The sequence below is a fragment of the Engystomops pustulosus genome, chromosome 6 (genome assembly GCF_040894005.1).
Source record: "Engystomops pustulosus chromosome 6, aEngPut4.maternal, whole genome shotgun sequence".
NCBI lineage: Eukaryota > Metazoa > Chordata > Amphibia > Anura > Leptodactylidae > Engystomops > Engystomops pustulosus.
In genome coordinates, this window is record NC_092416.1 from 189,628,281 (window position 1) to 189,646,758 (window position 18,478).

The 18,478-nt window shown below is 52.0% G+C and overlaps 2 protein-coding genes across 6 annotated transcripts in view; both read left to right on the plus strand.

Moving 5' to 3' along the window:
* Nucleotides 1-18,478, plus strand: part of LOC140065199 (ABC-type organic anion transporter ABCA8-like) — a 261,107-nt gene that overhangs the window by 154,927 nt on the left and 87,702 nt on the right. For all 5 annotated transcript variants that reach the window (XM_072112790.1, XM_072112791.1, XM_072112792.1 and 2 more), the window contains 5 exons: nt 4,329-4,423; nt 4,769-4,995; nt 12,368-12,506; nt 17,376-17,561; nt 17,865-18,012. In XM_072112790.1, coding sequence (XP_071968891.1) covers nt 4,329-4,423; nt 4,769-4,995; nt 12,368-12,506; nt 17,376-17,561; nt 17,865-18,012 — 795 coding nt within the window. The remainder of the gene's footprint in view (nt 1-4,328; nt 4,424-4,768; nt 4,996-12,367; nt 12,507-17,375; nt 17,562-17,864; nt 18,013-18,478) is intronic.
* Nucleotides 9,280-10,851, plus strand: LOC140065201 (uncharacterized). Its single transcript, XM_072112798.1, has 2 exons — nt 9,280-9,580; nt 9,653-10,851. Exons 1-2 carry the CDS (start codon nt 9,321-9,323, stop codon nt 10,806-10,808), a joined length of 1,416 nt encoding a protein of 471 aa, XP_071968899.1. The 5' UTR covers nt 9,280-9,320; the 3' UTR covers nt 10,809-10,851.

Sequence of the window (18,478 nt, forward strand, 5' to 3'; positions counted from 1 at the left end):
GACACTGTACATAGTACACAGGACACTGCACATAGCACAAACTGCACTATACACAGGATACTGCACATAGTACACAGGACACTGCACATAGTACACAGGACACTGCACATAGCACAAACTGCACTATACACAGGATACTGCACATAGTACACAGGACACTGCACATAGTACACAGTACACCTGCACATAGTACACAGGACCCCGCACATAGTACACAGGACCCTGCACATAGTACACAGGACCCCGCACATAGTACACAGGACACTGCACATAGTACACAGGACACTGCACATAGTACACAGGATACTGCACATAGCACAAACTGCACTATACACAGGATACTGCACATAGTACACAGGACACTGCACATAGTACACAGGACACTGCACATAGCACAAACTGCACTATACACAGGATACTGCACATAGTACACAGGACACTGCACATAGTACACAGGACACTGCACATAGTACACACTGCACATAGTACACAGGACACTGCACATAGCACAAACTGCACTATACACAGGATACTGCACATAGTACACAGGACACTGCACATAGTACACAGGACACTGCACATAGCACAAACTGCACTATACACAGGATACTGCACATAGCACAAGCTGCACTTTTAGTTAATGTGAACCACAGTATGAGCCTTCACACCTTTCGGGGACATCTCTGGAGCAGGGGAATCAAAGGATGAAAAGTTTGATTTCTCCTCAGTGACAGGAGAGGGTTAATGGATTGGGGTATCTAGCTAGATGGGAACACAGTCCTATCGCAGAACACCTCTGACAATCTAAGTTTCTGAAGGGATTACATTTCCAGGTGCTATTACATATGTAGTAATCGCATGTTCTGTGTGAATTACCAGTGTCCATTGCATGTGTGGATGAGGTGCCACGGATCTTCTAGCTTAAGAGAATTTGTGGGTGGTGGCAGTGGGTTGAATGGGTGTCCTGAGCGTTTACGAGTGAATTTAGTGTAAGACTTCATTTTGCGTAAGTGGGCAGAGCTTAAGGGCTACATTGCAAAGACTCCCTAGTGTAAGTGTACCCCGAGAGGTCTACACAAACTCAGAGGGAGAGGTTCCCACATCCTTTGAAAGGAGAAGCCTCATCCCATTGAGCTAAAGGTCCCCACATCCTTTGCAGAGAGGTCCCTGCATCCTCCTCCTGCACTGACCTCGGCTTACCTCTGGCTACACATCTGTGATCCTGAACCTCCTGCGCTACTCTCGGCTTACCACTGACCACACATCTGGGATCTTGACCCTCCTGCACTGACCTTGTCTTCCCTTTGACCACACATTTGTTATCCAGACCCTCTTGTGCTCACCTTGGCTTACCTCTGACTATACAACTGTGATCCTGACCCTCCTGCGCTACACTTGGCTTACCTCTGACCACACATCTGTGATCCTGACCCTCCTGCACTGACCTTGGCTTACCTCTGACCACACATCTGTGATCCTGACCCTCCTGCACTGACCTTGGCTTACCTCTGACCACACATCTGTGATCCTGACCCTCCTGCACTGACCTTGGCTTACCTCTGACCACACATCTGTGATCCTGACCCTCCTGCACTGACCTTGGCTTACCTCTGACCACACATCTGTGATCCTGACCCTCCTGCACTGACCTTGGCTTACCTCTGACCACACATCTGTGATCCTGACCCTCCTGCACTGACCTTGGCTTACCTCTGACCACACATCTGTGATCCTGACCCTCCTGCGCTACCCTTGGCTTACCTCTGACCACATATCTGTGATCCTGACCCTCCTGCACTGACCTTGGCTTACCACTGACCACACATCTGTGATCCTGACCCTCCTGCACTGACCTTGGCTTACCTCTGACCACACATCTGTGATCCTGACCCTCCTGCGCTGACCTTGGCTTACCTCTGACCACACATCTGTCACCCAGACCCTCTTGTGCTCAACTTGACTTACCTCTGACCACACATCTGTGATCCTGACCCTCCTGCACTGACCTTGGCTTACCTCTGACCACACATCTGTGATCCTGACCCTCCTACACTGACCTTGGCTTACCTCTGACCACACATCTGTGATCCTGACCCTCCTGCACTGACCTCGGCTTACCTCTGACCACACATCTGTGATCCTGACCCTCCTGCACTGACCTTGGTTTACCTCTGACCACACATCTGTGATCCTGAGCCTCCTGCACTGACCTCGGCTTACCTCTGATCACACATCTGTGATCCTGAGCCTCCTGCACTGACCTCGGCTTACCTCTGACCACACATCTGTGATCCTGACCCTCCTGCGCTACCCTTGGCTTACCTCTGACCACACATCTGTGATCCTGACCCTCTTACACTGACCTTGGCTTACCTCTGACCACACATCTGTGATCCTGATTCTCCTGCACTGACCTTGGCTTACCTCTGACCACACATCTGTGATCCTGACCCTCCTGCACTGACCTTGGCTTACCTCTGACCACACATCTGTGATCCTGACCCTCCTGCACTGACCTTGGCTTACCTCTGACCACACATCTGTGATCCTGACCCTCCTGCACTGACCTTGGCTTACCTCTGACCACACATCTGTGATCCTGACCCTCCTGCGCTACCCTTGGCTTACCTCTGACCACATATCTGTGATCCTGACCCTCCTGCACTGACCTTGGCTTACCTCTGACCACACATCTGTGATCCTGACCCTCCTGCACTGACCTTGGCTTACCTCTGACCACACATCTGTGATCCTGACCCTCCTGCGCTGACCTTGGCTTACCTCTGACCACACATCTGTCACCCAGACCCTCTTGTGCTCAACTTGACTTACCTCTGACCACACATCTGTGATCCTGACCCTCCTGCACTGACCTTGGCTTACCTCTGACCACACATCTGTGATCCTGACCCTCCTACACTGACCTTGGCTTACCTCTGACCACACATCTGTGATCCTGACCCTCCTGCACTGACCTTGGCTTACCTCTGACCACACATCTGTGATCCTGACCCTCCTGCACTGACCTTGGCTTACCTCTGACCACACATCTGTGATCCTGAGCCTCCTGCACTGACCTCGGCTTACCTCTGATCACACATCTGTGATCCTGAGCCTCCTGCGCTACCCTTGGCTTACCTCTGACCACACATCTGTGATCCTGACCCTCTTGCACTGACCTTGGCTTACCTCTGACCACACATCTGTGATCCTGATTCTCCTGCACTGACCTTGGCTTACCTCTGACCACACATCTGTGATCCTGACCCTCCTGCGCTACCCTTGGCTTACCTCTGACCACACATCTGTCACCCAGACCCTCTAGTGCTCAACTTGACTTACCTCTGACCACACATCTGTCACCCAGACCCTCTTGTGCTCAACTTGACTTACCTCTGACCACACATCTGTGATCCTGACCTTCCTGCGCTGACCTTGGCTTACCTCTGACCACACATCTGTGATCCTGACCCTCCTGCGCTCACCTTGGTTTAACTCTGACCACACATCTTTGAACCTGACTCTCCTGTGCTCATCTTGGCTTACCTCTGACCACATTTCTGTGATCCTGACTCTCCTGTGCTCATCTTGGCTTACCTCTGACCACATTTCTGTGATCCTGACCCTCTTGCACTGACCTTGGCTTACCTCTGACCACATTTCTGTGATCCTGACTCTCCTGTGCTCATCTTGGCTTACCTCTGACCACATTTCTGTGATCCTGACTCTCCTGTGCTCATCTTGGCTTACCTCTGACCACATTTCTGTGATCCTGACTCTCCTGACCACCATAGCCGGTTTCTGAGTGTCATGTTGTGTCTTGCGCTCCCACCCCAAGCACACCTCTCTTAGGTCAGTGGTTGGAGGGATGTCCTTAGTACACCACCCCCTTCCCCAATGAGATTCCAATACAGATAGCACCCATAAACAGGGCCGTGGGAACCATAGTCGTGTGTATGAGCCCATAGCAATGAATCTGTCCGTGTGCAGAGACAACATTGGGGGTTATTTATTATCTGGCTCCTGGGGACAGTTCTGTGTCTACTTCTGGAGCTCCGATGCCCATTACATTCATTCATCTGGCTTTGGCCCTTTAATAAAGGTGCTTAGTGTCTACTTGTCCCCAACAAAGTCTCAAATTGCATAAAAAGTCCCGGCACATCCACCAGCTAGAGGGACAATGAGACATGAAAAGGTGGAAATAATCCTGGGAGACTTAATAGCAGGAAAACCAACGCTAAATAACCCCCATTGTGTGCATGAGGCTCTAGAGCGGCCCATATCCTCCTCACGGTTCTGTGATCTGTCGTTACAATGTGTCTCCTCAGAATTCTGCTACCATGAGGAATATTGTGACCCCATATTATACTGGAGAAGAGGAATCCTGACGCTGCAGGCCAATATCGACGCCGCCATCATCGAGGTAAGTCAGAAGCCACCTGGGACAGGACTGATACAGTATCCAGAGTCCACATGCGGCTGAGGGTTTGTTACAGTGCTTCCAGTCTCATGTATGTCACATACATTGGAACAAACCCTCATCCATTCACTGACAGCAAGCGGAGAATATAAGATAGATAAATGATCATTTTCCGTCAGTGACCTGTAAGGTGAGGGCTCCCCAGACACAGGGGCCGGCCAGTCCTCATTAGAATTGTCTAGTGCTGCCCCCTACTGGGAGAATTCTGCTTTATCAGTGACTAGAACATGAGCTCGAACATCGCTATAAGAAGTTTTCTCTAAGTGTCAGTATTTTTTCACTTTGTAGTTGGCCACCAATCACTCGGTCCGGACCAGTATGATCAGCACCGAGGTCCTGAAGATGCAATCCGCCTCAGTGACCGATAAACCCCTGATCTTCATAGTATTTTACATCCTGACCATGTGCATGTGCTACACATCCCTCATGTACCTGCTGACCCTCTACATCGCCAAGGAGAGGAAGGAGCAGCGGGAGATCCTCAGGATGATGGGGCTCCGAGACCTGGCCTTCTGGTGAGCAGCACAGAGGATTTCAGAAGAGGAGCTGGGCAGAGAGGAGAGGCAGAGGAGACAGAGGGATGAGCCGGGCAGCAGAGAGGAAAGGCAGAGGAGAAGCCAGGAGACAGAGGGATGAGCCGGGCAGCAGAGAGGAGAGGCAGAGGAGAAGCCAGGAGACAGAGGTATGAGCTGGGCTGCAGAGAGGAGAGGCAGAGGAGAAGTAGAGGAGACAGAGGAATGAGCCGGGCAGCAGAGAGGAGAGGCAGAGGAGACAGAGGGATGAGCCGGGCAGCAGAGAGGAAAGGCAGAGGAGAAGCCAGGAGACAGAGGGATGAGCCGGGCAGCAGAGAGGAGAGGCAGAGGAGAAGCCAGGAGACAGATGGATGAGCCGGGCAGCAGAGAGGAGAGGCAGAGGAGAAGCCAGGAGACAGAGGGATGAGCCGGGCAGCAGAGAGGAGAGGCAGAGGAGAAGCCAGGAGACAGAGGGATGAGCCGGGCAGCAGAGAGGAGAGGCAGAGGAGGAGCCAGGAGACAGAGGTATGAGCTGGGCTGCAGAGAGGAGAGGCAGAGGAGAAGTAGAGGAGACAGAGGAATGAGCCGGTCAGCAGAGAGGAGAGGCAGAGGAGAAGTAGAGGAGACAGTGGGATGAACCGGGCAGCAGAGAGGAGAGGCAGAGGAGAATCCAGGAGACAGAGGGATGAGCCGGGCTGCAGAGAGGAGAGGCAGAGGAGAAGTAGAGGAGACAGAGGGATGAGCCGGGCAGCAGAGAGGAAAGGCAGAGGAGAAGTAGAGGAGACAGAGGGATGAGCCGGGCAGCAGAGAGGAGAAGCAGAGGAGAATCCAGGAGACAGAGGGATGAGCCGGACAGCAGAGAGGAGAGGCAGAGGAGAAGTAGAGGAGACAGAGGGATGAGCCGGGCAGCAGAGAGGAGAAGCAGAGGAGAATCCAGGAGACAGAGGGATGAGCCGGGCTGCAGAGAGGAGAGGCAGAGGAGAAGTAGAGGAGACAGAGGGATGAGCCGGGCAGCAGAGAGGAAAGGCAGAGGAGAAGTAGAGGAGACAGAGGGATGAGCCGGGCAGCAGAGAGGAGAGGCAGAGGAGAATCCAGGAGACAGAGGGATGAGCCGGACAGCAGAGAGGAGAGGCAGAGGAGAAGCCAGGAGACAGATGGATGAGCCGGGCAGCAGAGAGGAGAGGCAGAGGAGAAGCCAGGAGACAGAGGGATGAGCCGGGCAGCAGAGAGGAGAGGCAGAGGAGAAGCCAGGAGACAGAGGGATGAGCCGGGCAGCAGAGAGGAGAGGCAGAGGAGAATCCAGGAGACAGAGGGATGAGCCGGACAGCAGAGAGGAGAGGCAGAGGAGAAGCCAGGAGACAGATGGATGAGCCGGGCAGCAGAGAGGAGAGGCAGAGGAGAAGCCAGGAGACAGAGGGATGAGCCGGGCAGCAGAGAGGAGAGGCAGAGGAGAAGCCAGGAGACAGAGGGATGAGCCGGGCAGCAGAGAGGAGAGGCAGAGGAGGAGCCAGGAGACAGAGGTATGAGCTGGGCTGCAGAGAGGAGAGGCAGAGGAGAAGTAGAGGAGACAGAGGAATGAGCCGGTCAGCAGAGAGGAGAGGCAGAGGAGAAGTAGAGGAGACAGTGGGATGAACCGGGCAGCAGAGAGGAGAGGCAGAGGAGAATCCAGGAGACAGAGGGATGAGCCGGGCTGCAGAGAGGAGAGGCAGAGGAGAAGTAGAGGAGACAGAGGGATGAGCCGGGCAGCAGAGAGGAAAGGCAGAGGAGAAGTAGAGGAGACAGAGGGATGAGCCGGGCAGCAGAGAGGAGAAGCAGAGGAGAATCCAGGAGACAGAGGGATGAGCCGGACAGCAGAGAGGAGAGGCAGAGGAGAAGTAGAGGAGACAGAGGGATGAGCCGGGCAGCAGAGAGGAGAAGCAGAGGAGAATCCAGGAGACAGAGGGATGAGCCGGGCTGCAGAGAGGAGAGGCAGAGGAGAAGTAGAGGAGACAGAGGGATGAGCCGGGCAGCAGAGAGGAAAGGCAGAGGAGAAGTAGAGGAGACAGAGGGATGAGCCGGGCAGCAGAGAGGAGAGGCAGAGGAGAATCCAGGAGACAGAGGGATGAGCCGGACAGCAGAGAGGAGAGGCAGAGGAGAAGTAGAGGAGACAGAGGGATGAGCCGGGCAGCAGAGAGGAGAAGCAGAGGAGAATCCAGGAGACAGAGGGATGAGCCGGGCAGCAGAGAGGAAAGGCAGAGGAGAAGTAGAGGAGACAGAGGGATGAGCCAGGCAGCAGAGAGGAGAAGCAGAGGAGAATCCAGGAGACAGAGGGATGAGCCGGGCAGCAGAGAGGAAAGGCAGAGGAGAAGTAGAGGAGACAGAGGGATGAGCCGGGCAGCAGAGAGGAGAAGCAGAGGAGAATCCAGGAGACAGAGGGATGAGCCGGGCAGCAGAGAGGAGAGGCAGAGGAGAAGCCAGGAGACAGATGGATGAGCCGGGCAGCAGAGAGGAAAGGCAGAGGAGACAGAGGGATGAGTCGGGCAGCAGAGAGGAGAGGCGGATGAGACAGAGGGATGAGCCGGGCAGCAGAGAGGAGAGGCAGAGGAGAAGCCAGGAGACAGAGGGATGAGTCGGGCAGCAGAGAGGAGAGGCGGATGAGACAGAGGGATGAGCCAGGCAGCAGAGAGGAGAGGCAGAGGAGAAGCCAGGAGACAGAGGAATGAGCCGGGCAGCAGAGAGGAGAGGCAGAGGAGAAGCCAGGAGACAGAGGGATGGGCCGGGCAGCAGAGAGGAGAGGCAGAGGAGAAGCCAGGAGACAGAGGGATGAGTCGGGTAGCAGAGAGGAAAGGCAGAGGAGACAGAGGGATGAGCCGGGCAGCAGAGAGGAGAGGCAGAGGAGACAGAGGGATGAGCCGGGCAGCAGAGAGGAGAGGCAGAGAAGAAGCCAGGAGACAGAGAGAGGAGCGGGGCAGCATAGAGGAGAGGCAGAGTAGAAGTAGAGGTGACAGAGGGATGAGCCAGGCAGCAGAGAGGAGAGGCAGAGGAGAAGCCAGGAGACAGAGGGATGAGCCGGGCAGCAGAGAGGAGAGGCAGAGGAGAAGCCAGGAGACAGAGGGATGAGCCGGGCAGCAGAGAGGAGAGGCAGAGGAGAAGCCAGGAGACAGAGGGATGAGCCGGGCAGCAGAGAGGAGAGGCAGAGGAGAAGCCAGGAGACAGAGGGATGAGCCGGGCAGCAGAGAGGAGAGGCAGAGGAGACAGAGGGATGAGCCGGGCAGCAGAGAGGAGAGGCAGAGGAGAAGCCAGGAGACAGAGGGATGATCCGGGCAGCAGAGAGGAGAGGCAGAGGAGAAGCCAGGAGGGATGAGCCGGGCAGCAGAGAGGAGAGGCAGAGGAGAAGTAGAGGAGACAGAGGGATGAGCCGGGCAGCAGAGAGGAGAGGCAGAGGAGAAGTAGAGGAGACAGAGGGATGAGCCGGGCAGCAGAGAGGAGAGGCAGAGGAGAAGTAGAGGAGACAGAGGGATGAGCCGGGTAGCAGAGAGGAGAGGCGGATGAGACAGAGGGATAAGCCGGACAGCAGAGAGGAGAGGCAGAGGAGAAGCCAGGAGACAGAGGGATGAGCCGGGCAGCAGAGAGGAGAAGCAGAGGAGAATCCAGGAGACAGAGGGATGAGCCGGACAGCAGAGAGGAGAGGCAGAGGAGAAGCCAGGAGACAGAGGGATGAGCCGGGCAGCAGAGAGGAGAGGCAGAGGAGAAGTAGAGGAGACAGAGGGATGAGCCGGGCAGCACAGTTTAGGTTGGATTGGAGGGCGATTGGATCTCTGGGAGACCACAGAGAAGAATGTGTTGCAGGAGTCCAGGCGGGAGATGATGAGGGCAGGGACTAGTAATTTTGTGGACTTCGGGTTGAGGAAGGGTCGGATGTGAGAGATGTTCTTGAGATGGAGGCAGCAGGTTGTAGTAAGGTCCTGGATGAGGCTTATAGGATAAGGCAGAGGACTACAGGGACCAAATGTATGGTGATGCTGAGGTCTGGGGGAGGGACGTGTAGGTGGGGGAAAGATTACGGGTTCTGTTCTGTCCATGTTTAGTTTTAATAAAAACGGGAATCAAAGACGGAGGATGTGGCTGACAGAGCCCGTGGAGTTCTGGCTAGAAGAGATATCTGGACCAGAACTATAGATCTGTGTCATCTGCATAGAAGCGGTAGTGAAAGTGTAGAAGGTGAAGAGCAGGGTCCCAGAATCTGGGGGGACTCCAACAGAGAGGGGGCGAGGTGGGGAGGAGGTGTGAGAGTGATAGATACTGGACAGCGGGTGGAAAGGTATGAGGAGATCCAGGAGAGGCCCAGGATGGAGAGGTATGAGGAGATCCAGGAGAGGCCCAGGATGGAGAGGTATGAGGAGATCCAGGAGAGACCCAGGATGGAGAGGTATGAGGAGATCCAGGAGAGACCCAGGATGGAGAGGTATGAGGAGATCCAGGAGAGGCCCAGGATGGAGAGGTATGAGGAGATCCAGGAGAGGCTCAGGATGGAGAGGTATGAGGAGATCCAGGAGAGGCCCAGGATGGAGAGGTATGAGGAGATCCAGGAGAGACCCAGGATGGAGAGGTATGAGGAGATCCAGGAGAGGCCCAGGATGGAGAGGTATGAGGAGATCCAGGAGAGGCTCAGGATGGAGAGGTATGAGGAGATCCAGGAGAGACCCAGGATGGAGAGGTATGAGGAGATCCAGGAGAGGCCCAGGATGGAGAGGTATGAGGAGATCCAGGAGAGGCCCAGGATGGAGAGGTATGAGGAGATCCAGGAGAGGCTCAGGATGGAGAGGTATGAGGAGATCCAGGAGAGGCCCAGGATGGAGAGGTATGAGGAGATCCAGGAGAGGCCCAGGATGGAGAGGTATGAGGAGATCCAGGAGAGGCCCAGGATGGAGAGGTATGAGGAGATCCAGGAGAGGCCCAGGATGGAGAGGTATGAGGAGATCCAGGAGAGGCTCAGGATGGAGAGGTATGAGGAGATCCAGGAGAGGCCCAGGATGGAGAGGTATGAGGAGATCCAGGAGAGGCTCAGGATGGAGAGGTATGAGGAGATCCAGGAGAGACCCAGGATGGAGAGGTATGAGGAGATCCAGGAGAGGCCCAGGATGGAGAGGTATGAGGAGATCCAGGAGAGGCCCAGGATGGAGAGGTATGAGGAGATCCAGGAGAGACCCAGGATGGAGAGGTATGAGGAGATCCAGGAGAGGCCCAGGATGGAGAGGTATGAGGAGATCCGGGAGAGGCCCAGGATGGAGAGGTATGAGGAGATCCAGGAGAGGCTCAGGATGGAGAGGTATGAGGAGATCCAGGAGAGGCCCAGGATGGAGAGGTATGAGGAGATCCAGGAGAGGCCCAGGATGGAGAGGTATGAGGAGATCCAGGAGAGGCCCAGGATGGAGAGGTATGAGGAGATCCAGGAGAGGCCCAGGATGGAGAGGTATGAGGAGATCCAGGAGAGGCCCAGGATGGAGAGGTATGAGGAGATCCAGGAGAGGCCCAGGATGGAGAGGTATGAGGAGATCCAGGAGAGGCCCAGGATGGAGAGGTATGAGGAGATCCAGGAGAGGCCCAGGATGGAGAGGTATGAGGAGATCCGGGAGAGGCCCAGGATGGAGAGGTATGAGGAGATCCAGGAGAGGCCCAGGATGGAGAGGTATGAGGAGATCCAGGAGAGGCCCAGGATGGAGAGGTATGAGGAGATCCAGGAGAGGCCCAGGATGGAGAGGTATGAGGAGATCCAGGAGAGGCCCAGGATGGAGAGGTATGAGGAGATCCAGGAGAGGCCCAGGATGGAGGTATGAGGAGATCCAGGAGAGGCCCAGGATGGAGAGGTATGAGGAGATCCAGGAGAGGCCCAGGGTGGAAAGGTATGAGGAGATCCAGGAGAGGCCCGGGATGGAGAGGTATGAGGAGATCCAGGAGAGACCCAGGATGGAGAGGTATGAGGAGATCCAGGAGAGGCCCAGGATGGAGGTATGAGGAGATCCAGGAGAGACCCAGGATGGAGAGGTATGAGGAGATCCAGGAGAGGCCCAGGATGGAGAGGTATGAGGAGATCCAGGAGAGGCCCAGGATGGAGAGGTATGAGGAGATCCAGGAGAGGCCCAGGATGGAGAGGTATGAGGAGATCCAGGAGAGGCCCAGGGTGGAAAGGTATGAGGAGATCCAGGAGAGGCCCAGGATGGAGAGGTATGAGGAGATCCAGGAGAGGCCCAGGATGGAGAGGTATGAGGAGATCCAGGAGAGGCCCAGGGTGGAAAGGTATGAGGAGATCCAGGAGAGGCCCAGGATGGAGAGGTATGAGTAGATCCAGGAGAGGCCCAGGATGGAGAGGTATGAGGAGATCCAGGAGAGGCCCAGGATGGAGAGGTATGAGGAGATCCAGGAGAGGCCCAGGATGGAGAGGTATGAGGAGATCCAGGAGAGACCCAGGATGGAGAGGTATGAGGAGATCCAGGAGAGGCCCAGGATGGAGAGGTATGAGGAGATCCAGGAGAGGCCCAGGATGGAGAGGTATGAGGAGATCCAGGAGAGACCCAGGATGGAGAGGTATGAGGAGATCCAGGAGAGCTCCAGGATGGAGAGGTATGAGGAGATCCGGGAGAGGCCCAGGATGGAGAGGTATGAAGAGATCCGGGAGAGGCCCAGGATGGAGAGGTATGAGGAGATCCGGGAGAGGCCCAGGATGGAGAGGTATGAGGAGATCCAGGAGAGGCTCAGGATGGAGAGGTATGAGGAGATCCAGGAGAGGCCCAGGATGGAGAGGTATGAGGAGATCCAGGGGAGGCCCAGGATGGAGAGGTATGAGGAGATCCAGGAGAGGCCCAGGATGGAGAGGTATGAGGAGATCCAGGAGAGACCCAGGATGGAGAGGTATGAGGAGATCCAGGGGAGGCCCAGGATGGAGAGGTATGAGGAGATCCAGGAGAGACCCAGGATAGAGAGGTATGAGGAGATCCAGGAGAGGCCCAGGATGGAGAGGTATGAGGAGATCCAGGAGAGGCCCAGGATGGAGAGGTATGAGGAGATCCAGGAGAGGCCCAGGATGGAGAGGTATGAGGAGATCCAGGAGAGGCCCAGGATGGAGAGGTATGAGGAGATCCAGGAGAGGCCCAGGTCCGTGATACCAAGAGAACAAAGCGTCTTCAGCAGGAGAGAAGGGTCTACAGAGACAGGCAGAGGACAGAGGAGGAGAACAGAGTAGCCATGTTCTGCCTTGGATGACAGTAGGTCATGAGAAGCTCTGGTCAGTGTCCGTGGAGCGATTGTCATAGAGAGTTAGATAGTGAGGAGCAGGGTCATTGCTGGATGGAGTTTCCTCCTGGCTGCTCACGTTGCCTCCTTGTCGCCCCTTCTTCAGGCTGTCCTGGGGATTGCTCTACACTTTCTATGTCCTCGTTATCTCCAGTTTGATGACTCTAATCACAACCAGCTTTGTATTTGTGGAAAGTTCCTTTGGAACCATCCTGCTCCTGTTCTTCCTCTACGGGATATCAATGGTGAGTGTGTATTGTTACAGTGTATGGTAGGTAGGTATGTGTTTGTGTATTGTTACTGTGTGTGTGTATGGCAGGTGTGTGTGTATGGCAGGTGTGTGTGTATGGGAGGTACATGTGTATTGTTACTCTGTGTGTGCATGGTAGATATGTGTGTATGCACTGTATATGTGTATATGGTAGGTATGCATTTGTGTGGTAGGTATGTATTTGAATGCACTGTACATGTGTGTGTATGGTAGGTATGTGTGTGTATGCACTGTGTATGTGTGTGTATGAACTGTACTTGTGTATATGGTAGGTATGTGTGTGTACGCACTGTGTATGTGTGTGTATGCTCTGTGTGTTGGTGTATGGTTGGTATGTGTGTATGCACTGTACATGTGTGTATGGTTGGTATGTGTGTGTATGCACTGTACATGTGTGTATGGTTGGTATGTGTGTGTATGCACTGTACATGTGTGTATGGTTGGTATGTGTGTGTATGCACTGTACATGTGTGTATGGTTGGTATGTGTGTGTATGCACTGTACATGTGTGTATGGTTGGTATGTGTGTGTGTGCACTGTACATGTGTGTATGGTTGGTGTGTGTGTGCACTGTACATGTGTGTATGGTTGGTGTGTGTGTGCACTGTACATGTGTGTATGGTTGGTGTGTGTGTGTGTATGCACTGTACATGTGTGTATGGTTGGTATGTGTGTGTGTATGCACTGTACATGTGTGTATGGTTGGTATGTGTGTGTATATGCACTGTACATGTGTGTATGGTTGGTATGTGTGTGTGTGTATATGCACTGTACATGTGTGTATGGTTGGTATGTGTGTGTGTGTGTGTGTATGCACTGTACATGTGTGTATGGTTGGTGTGTGTGTGCACTGTACATGTGTGAATGGTTGGTGTGTGTGTGTGTATGCACTGTACATGTGTGTATGGTTGGTATGTGTGTGTGTATGCACTGTACATGTGTGTATGGTTGGTATGTGTGTGTATATGCACTGTACATGTGTGTATGGTTGGTATGTGTGTGTGTATATGCACTGTACATGTGTGTATGGTTGGTATGTGTGTGTGTGTGTGTATGCACTGTACATGTGTGTATGGTTGGTATGTGTGTGTGTGTATGCACTGTGTATGTGTGTGTATGCACTGTGTACTGTTACTGTGTGTATATGGTAGGTTTGTGTGCACACACTGGGCCACATCATGTAAAGCCAGTTTTCTGTCGGACTTGGTCTGTCACTTTATGTGCCATCTGCTTGCACATGTAATTCGAAGTGTCTGCGGCTGCGCTAGTCTTCATGCGACAAAAATTTCTGCACTGCAGGGGGGCGTCCGGTGCACAATCGGCGCCACATTTATCATGCAGAGTTTAATGTAAGTGTGTTACACGCCCCATAAGTGCTGCCCTCTGTGGGCAGTGCAGGAAGCACAAGATTCATGCAGAACGTGCACCAGAAATCCTGAATCTGGCGCCCCCTGCGCAATACACAGGACACTACACATAGTACACAGGACACTGCACATAGTACACAGGACCCTGCACATAGTACACAGGACCCTGCACATAGTACACACTGCACATAGTACACAGGACCCTGCACATAGTACACAGGACCCTGCACATAGTACACAGGACACTGCACATAGTACACACTGCACATAGTACACAGGACACTGCACATAGTACACACCCTGCACATAGTACACAGGACCCCGCACATAGTACACAGGACCCTGCACATAGTACACACTGCACATAGTACACAGGACCCTGCACATAGTACACAGGACCCTGCACATAGTACACACTGCACATAGTACACAGGACCCTGCACATAGTACACAGGACCCTGCACATAGTACACAGGACCCTGCACATAGTACACACTGCACATAGTACACAGGACCCTGCACATAGTACACAGGACCCTGCACATAGTACACACTACACATAGTACACACTACACATAGTACACACTGCACATAGTACACAGGAAACTGCACATAGTACACACTGCACATAGTGGACACTGCACACAGTACACAGGACACTGCACATAGTACACACTGCACATAGTACACACTGCACATAGTGGACACTGCACATAGTACACACTGCACAAAGTACACAGGACCCTGCACATAGTACACAGGACCCTGCACATAGTACACAGGACCCTGCACATAGTACACACTACACATAGTACACACTGCACATAGTACACAGGACCCTGCACATAGTACACAGGACACTGCACATAGTACACACCCTGCACATAGTACACAGGACACTGCACATAGTACACACCCTGCACATAGTACGCAGGACCCTGCACATAGTACACAGGACCCTGCACACTACACAGGACACTGCACATAGTACACAGGACCCTGCACATAGTACACACTGCACATAGTACACAGGACCCTGCACATAGTACACAGGACCCTGCACATAGTACACACTGCACATAGTACACAGGACCCTGCACATAGTACACAGGACCCTGCACATAGTACACAGGACCCTACACATAGTACACACTACACATAGTACACACTGCACATAGTACACAGGACACTGCACATAGTACACACTGCACATAGTGGACACTGCACACAGTACACAGGACACTGCACATAGTACACACTGCACATAGTGGACACTGCACACAGTACACAGGACACTGCACATAGTACACACTGCACAAAGTACACAGGACACCGCACGTAGTACACAGGACACCGCACATAGTACACAGGACCCTGCACATAGTACACAGGACCCTGCACATAGTACACAGGACCCTGCACATAGTACACACTACACATAGTACACACTGCACATAGTACACAGGACCCTGCACATAGTACACAGGACACTGCACATAGTACACACTGCACACAGTACACTGCACATAGTACACACCCTGCACATAGTACACAGGACACTACACATAGTACACACTGCACACAGTACACTGCACATAGTACACACTGCACACAGGACACTGCACATAGTACACACTGTACACAGGACACTGCACATAGTACACACTACACATAGTACACAGGACACTGCACATAGTACACGCTGCACATAGTACACAGGACCCTGCACATAGTACACACTACACATAGTACACACTGCACATAGTACACACCCTGCACATAGTACACAGGACACTACACATAGTACACGCTGCACACAGTACACAGGACACTGCACATAGTACACACTGCACACAGTACACAGGACACTGCACATAGTACACACTGCACACAGTACACAGGACACTGCACATAGTACACACAGTACACAGGACACTGCACATAGTACACACTGCACACAGTACACAGGACACTGCACATAGTACACACCCTGCACATAGTACACAGGACACTGCACATAGTACACAGGACACTGCACATAGTACACACCCTGCACATAGTACACAGGACACTGCACATAGTACACACTACACATAGTACACAGGACACTGCACATAGTACACACTGCACTGCTCTTAATAAAAGAGCCCCATTGTGTGTGTATATATGTGTCTGTGTATATATGTAGGTGTGTGTATATATATATAGGTATATTTGTCTGTGTGTATATATGTATTTGTCTATGTGTATATATGTAGGTAGGTGTATGTGTATGTCTGTGTGTATATATGTAGGTGTATGTGTCTGTATATATGTAGGTGTGTGTGTGTATATGTAGGTGTGTGTGTGTATATGTAGGTGTGTGTGTGTATATGTAGGTGTGTGTATATATGTAGGTGTGTGTGTGTATATGTAGGTGTGTGTGTATATGTAGGTGTGTGTATGTGTGTGTGTGTGTATATGTAGGTGTGTGTGTGTATATGTAGGTGTGTGTATATATGTAGGTGTGTGTGTGTATATGTAGGTGTGTATATGTAGGTGTGTGTGTATATGTAGGTGTGTGTGTGTGTGTGTATATGTAGGGGTGTGTGAAAATGTAGGTGTGTGTATATATATGTAGGTGTATGTGTCTGTAAATATGTAGGTGTATGTGTGTATATATGTAGGTGTCTGTGGGTATATATGTAGGTGTCTGTGGGTATATGTAGGTGTATGTGGGTAAATATGTAGGTGTATGTGTCTGTATATATGTAGGTGTATGTGTCTGTGTGTGTATATATGTAGGTGTATATGTCTGTCTGTATGTGTGTGTGTGTATATGTAGGTGTGTGTATATGTAGGTGTGTATATGTAGGTGTGTGTGTGTATATGTAGGTGTGTGTATATATGTAGGTGTGTGTGTGTATATGTAGGTGTGTGTGTGTATATGTAGGTGTGTGTGTGTGTGTATATGTAGCTGTGTGTGTGTGTGTGTGTGTGTATATGTAGGTGTATATGTCTGTCTGTATATATGTAGGTGTATATGTCTGTCTGTATATATGTAGGTGTATATGTCTGTCTGTATGTAGGTGTATATGTCTGTCTGTCTGTATGTAGGTGTATATGTCTGTCTGTCTGTATGTGTGTGTATGTGTGTGTATGTGTGTGTGTATATATGTAGGTGTGTGTGTATATATGTAGGTGTGTATGTATGTATGTAGGTGTGTGTATGTATGTAGGGGTGTGTGTGTATGTATGTAGGTGTGTGTGTATATGTAGGTGTGTGTGTATGTATGTAGGTGTGTGTGTGTGTATGTAGGTGTGTGTGTATGTATGTAGGTGTGTGTGTATATGTAGGTGTGTGTGTGTATGTAGGTGTGTGTGTATATATGTAGGTGTGTGTATATGTAGGTGTGTGTGTATGTATGTAGGTGTGTGTGTATGGTCACATGTGACCTCTATTCGGTAACACTCACCTTCCGGCCGGTTTCTTGCAGATCTCTTTCACGTTCATGCTGTGCGCTCTGCTCCGGAAGCCTCGGCTCATCGCCATCACTGGATTCTTTCTTACGCTTTTCCTCTCCTTGCTGAGCGCGCTGCCGCTTGTGAAGATCGTGCCCCTCTCCCTAGATGTCTTCCTGCGGATTTTGGCTCCATTTTCCTTTGCTATTGGGATCACAGAGGTAAGTACCCAAGTGCCAGCCCATACCCACTCCTACAGAGCTGCAGTACCGGGCACCACCTCACCTGTATGAGTGGCGCTGTGAGGTGATGGTGGTGCAGCTGCTGTCACTGCAGTGATCAGAAGGCGCCACTACAGGGCAGGGCGCTGGTCTTATCAAGGGCACAATGATTACTGGGATCTGATTGGTGGAGACTTCCCCTGATCTCATTGATGCCCCATTATATGTACAAGAACCAGAACTGGAGAATATTATCACTAGTGCCTGTCAGACCCCGCAGACACGACTTACCTCTACTTCCAGACCATCCACATGGAGAATGACATCCAGGGCGTCTTCTTCTCCGACATCACTGGAGATTCCTCCCATCTACTGACCAGCTACATCAGCCTCGTGCTGGACTCCATCCTCTACCTCCTCCTCACACTCTACTGCGATAAGGTCCTAGCAGGTAAATGGGAGGAAATGCTGAAATGTATAATCTGTATGTAGTGAGCTCCCCCTAGTGGTGGTGTATAATGTGTATGTAGTGATCTCCTCCTAGTGGTGGTGTATAATGTGTATGTAGTGATCTCCTCCTAGTGGTGGTGTATAATGTGTATGTAGTGATCTCCTCCTAGTGGTGGTGTATAATCTGTATGTAGTGATCTCCTCCTAGTGGTGGTGTATAATGTGTATGTAGTGATCTCCCCCTAGTGGTGGTGTATAATGTGTATGTAGTGATCTCCTCCTAGTGGTGGTGTATAATGTGTATGTAGTGATCTCCTCCTAGTGGTGGTGTATAATGTGTATGTAGTGATCTCCCCCTAGTGGTGGTGTATAATCTGTATGTAGTGATCTCCTCCTAGTGGTGGTGTATAATCTGTATGTAGTGATCTCCTCCTAGTGGTGGTGTATAATGTGTATGTAGTGATCTC

Excerpts from the sequence above, each read along its gene's own strand:
- LOC140065201 (XM_072112798.1), top strand. The coding sequence starts at position 9,321 with ATGGAGAGGTATGAGGAGATCCAGGAGAGGCCCAGGATGGAGAGGTAT. Across the intron at positions 9,581-9,652 it reads GAGAGACCCAGGATGGAGAG|GTATGAGGAGATCCAGGAGA; the intron begins GTATGAGGAGAT and ends CAGGATGGAGAG.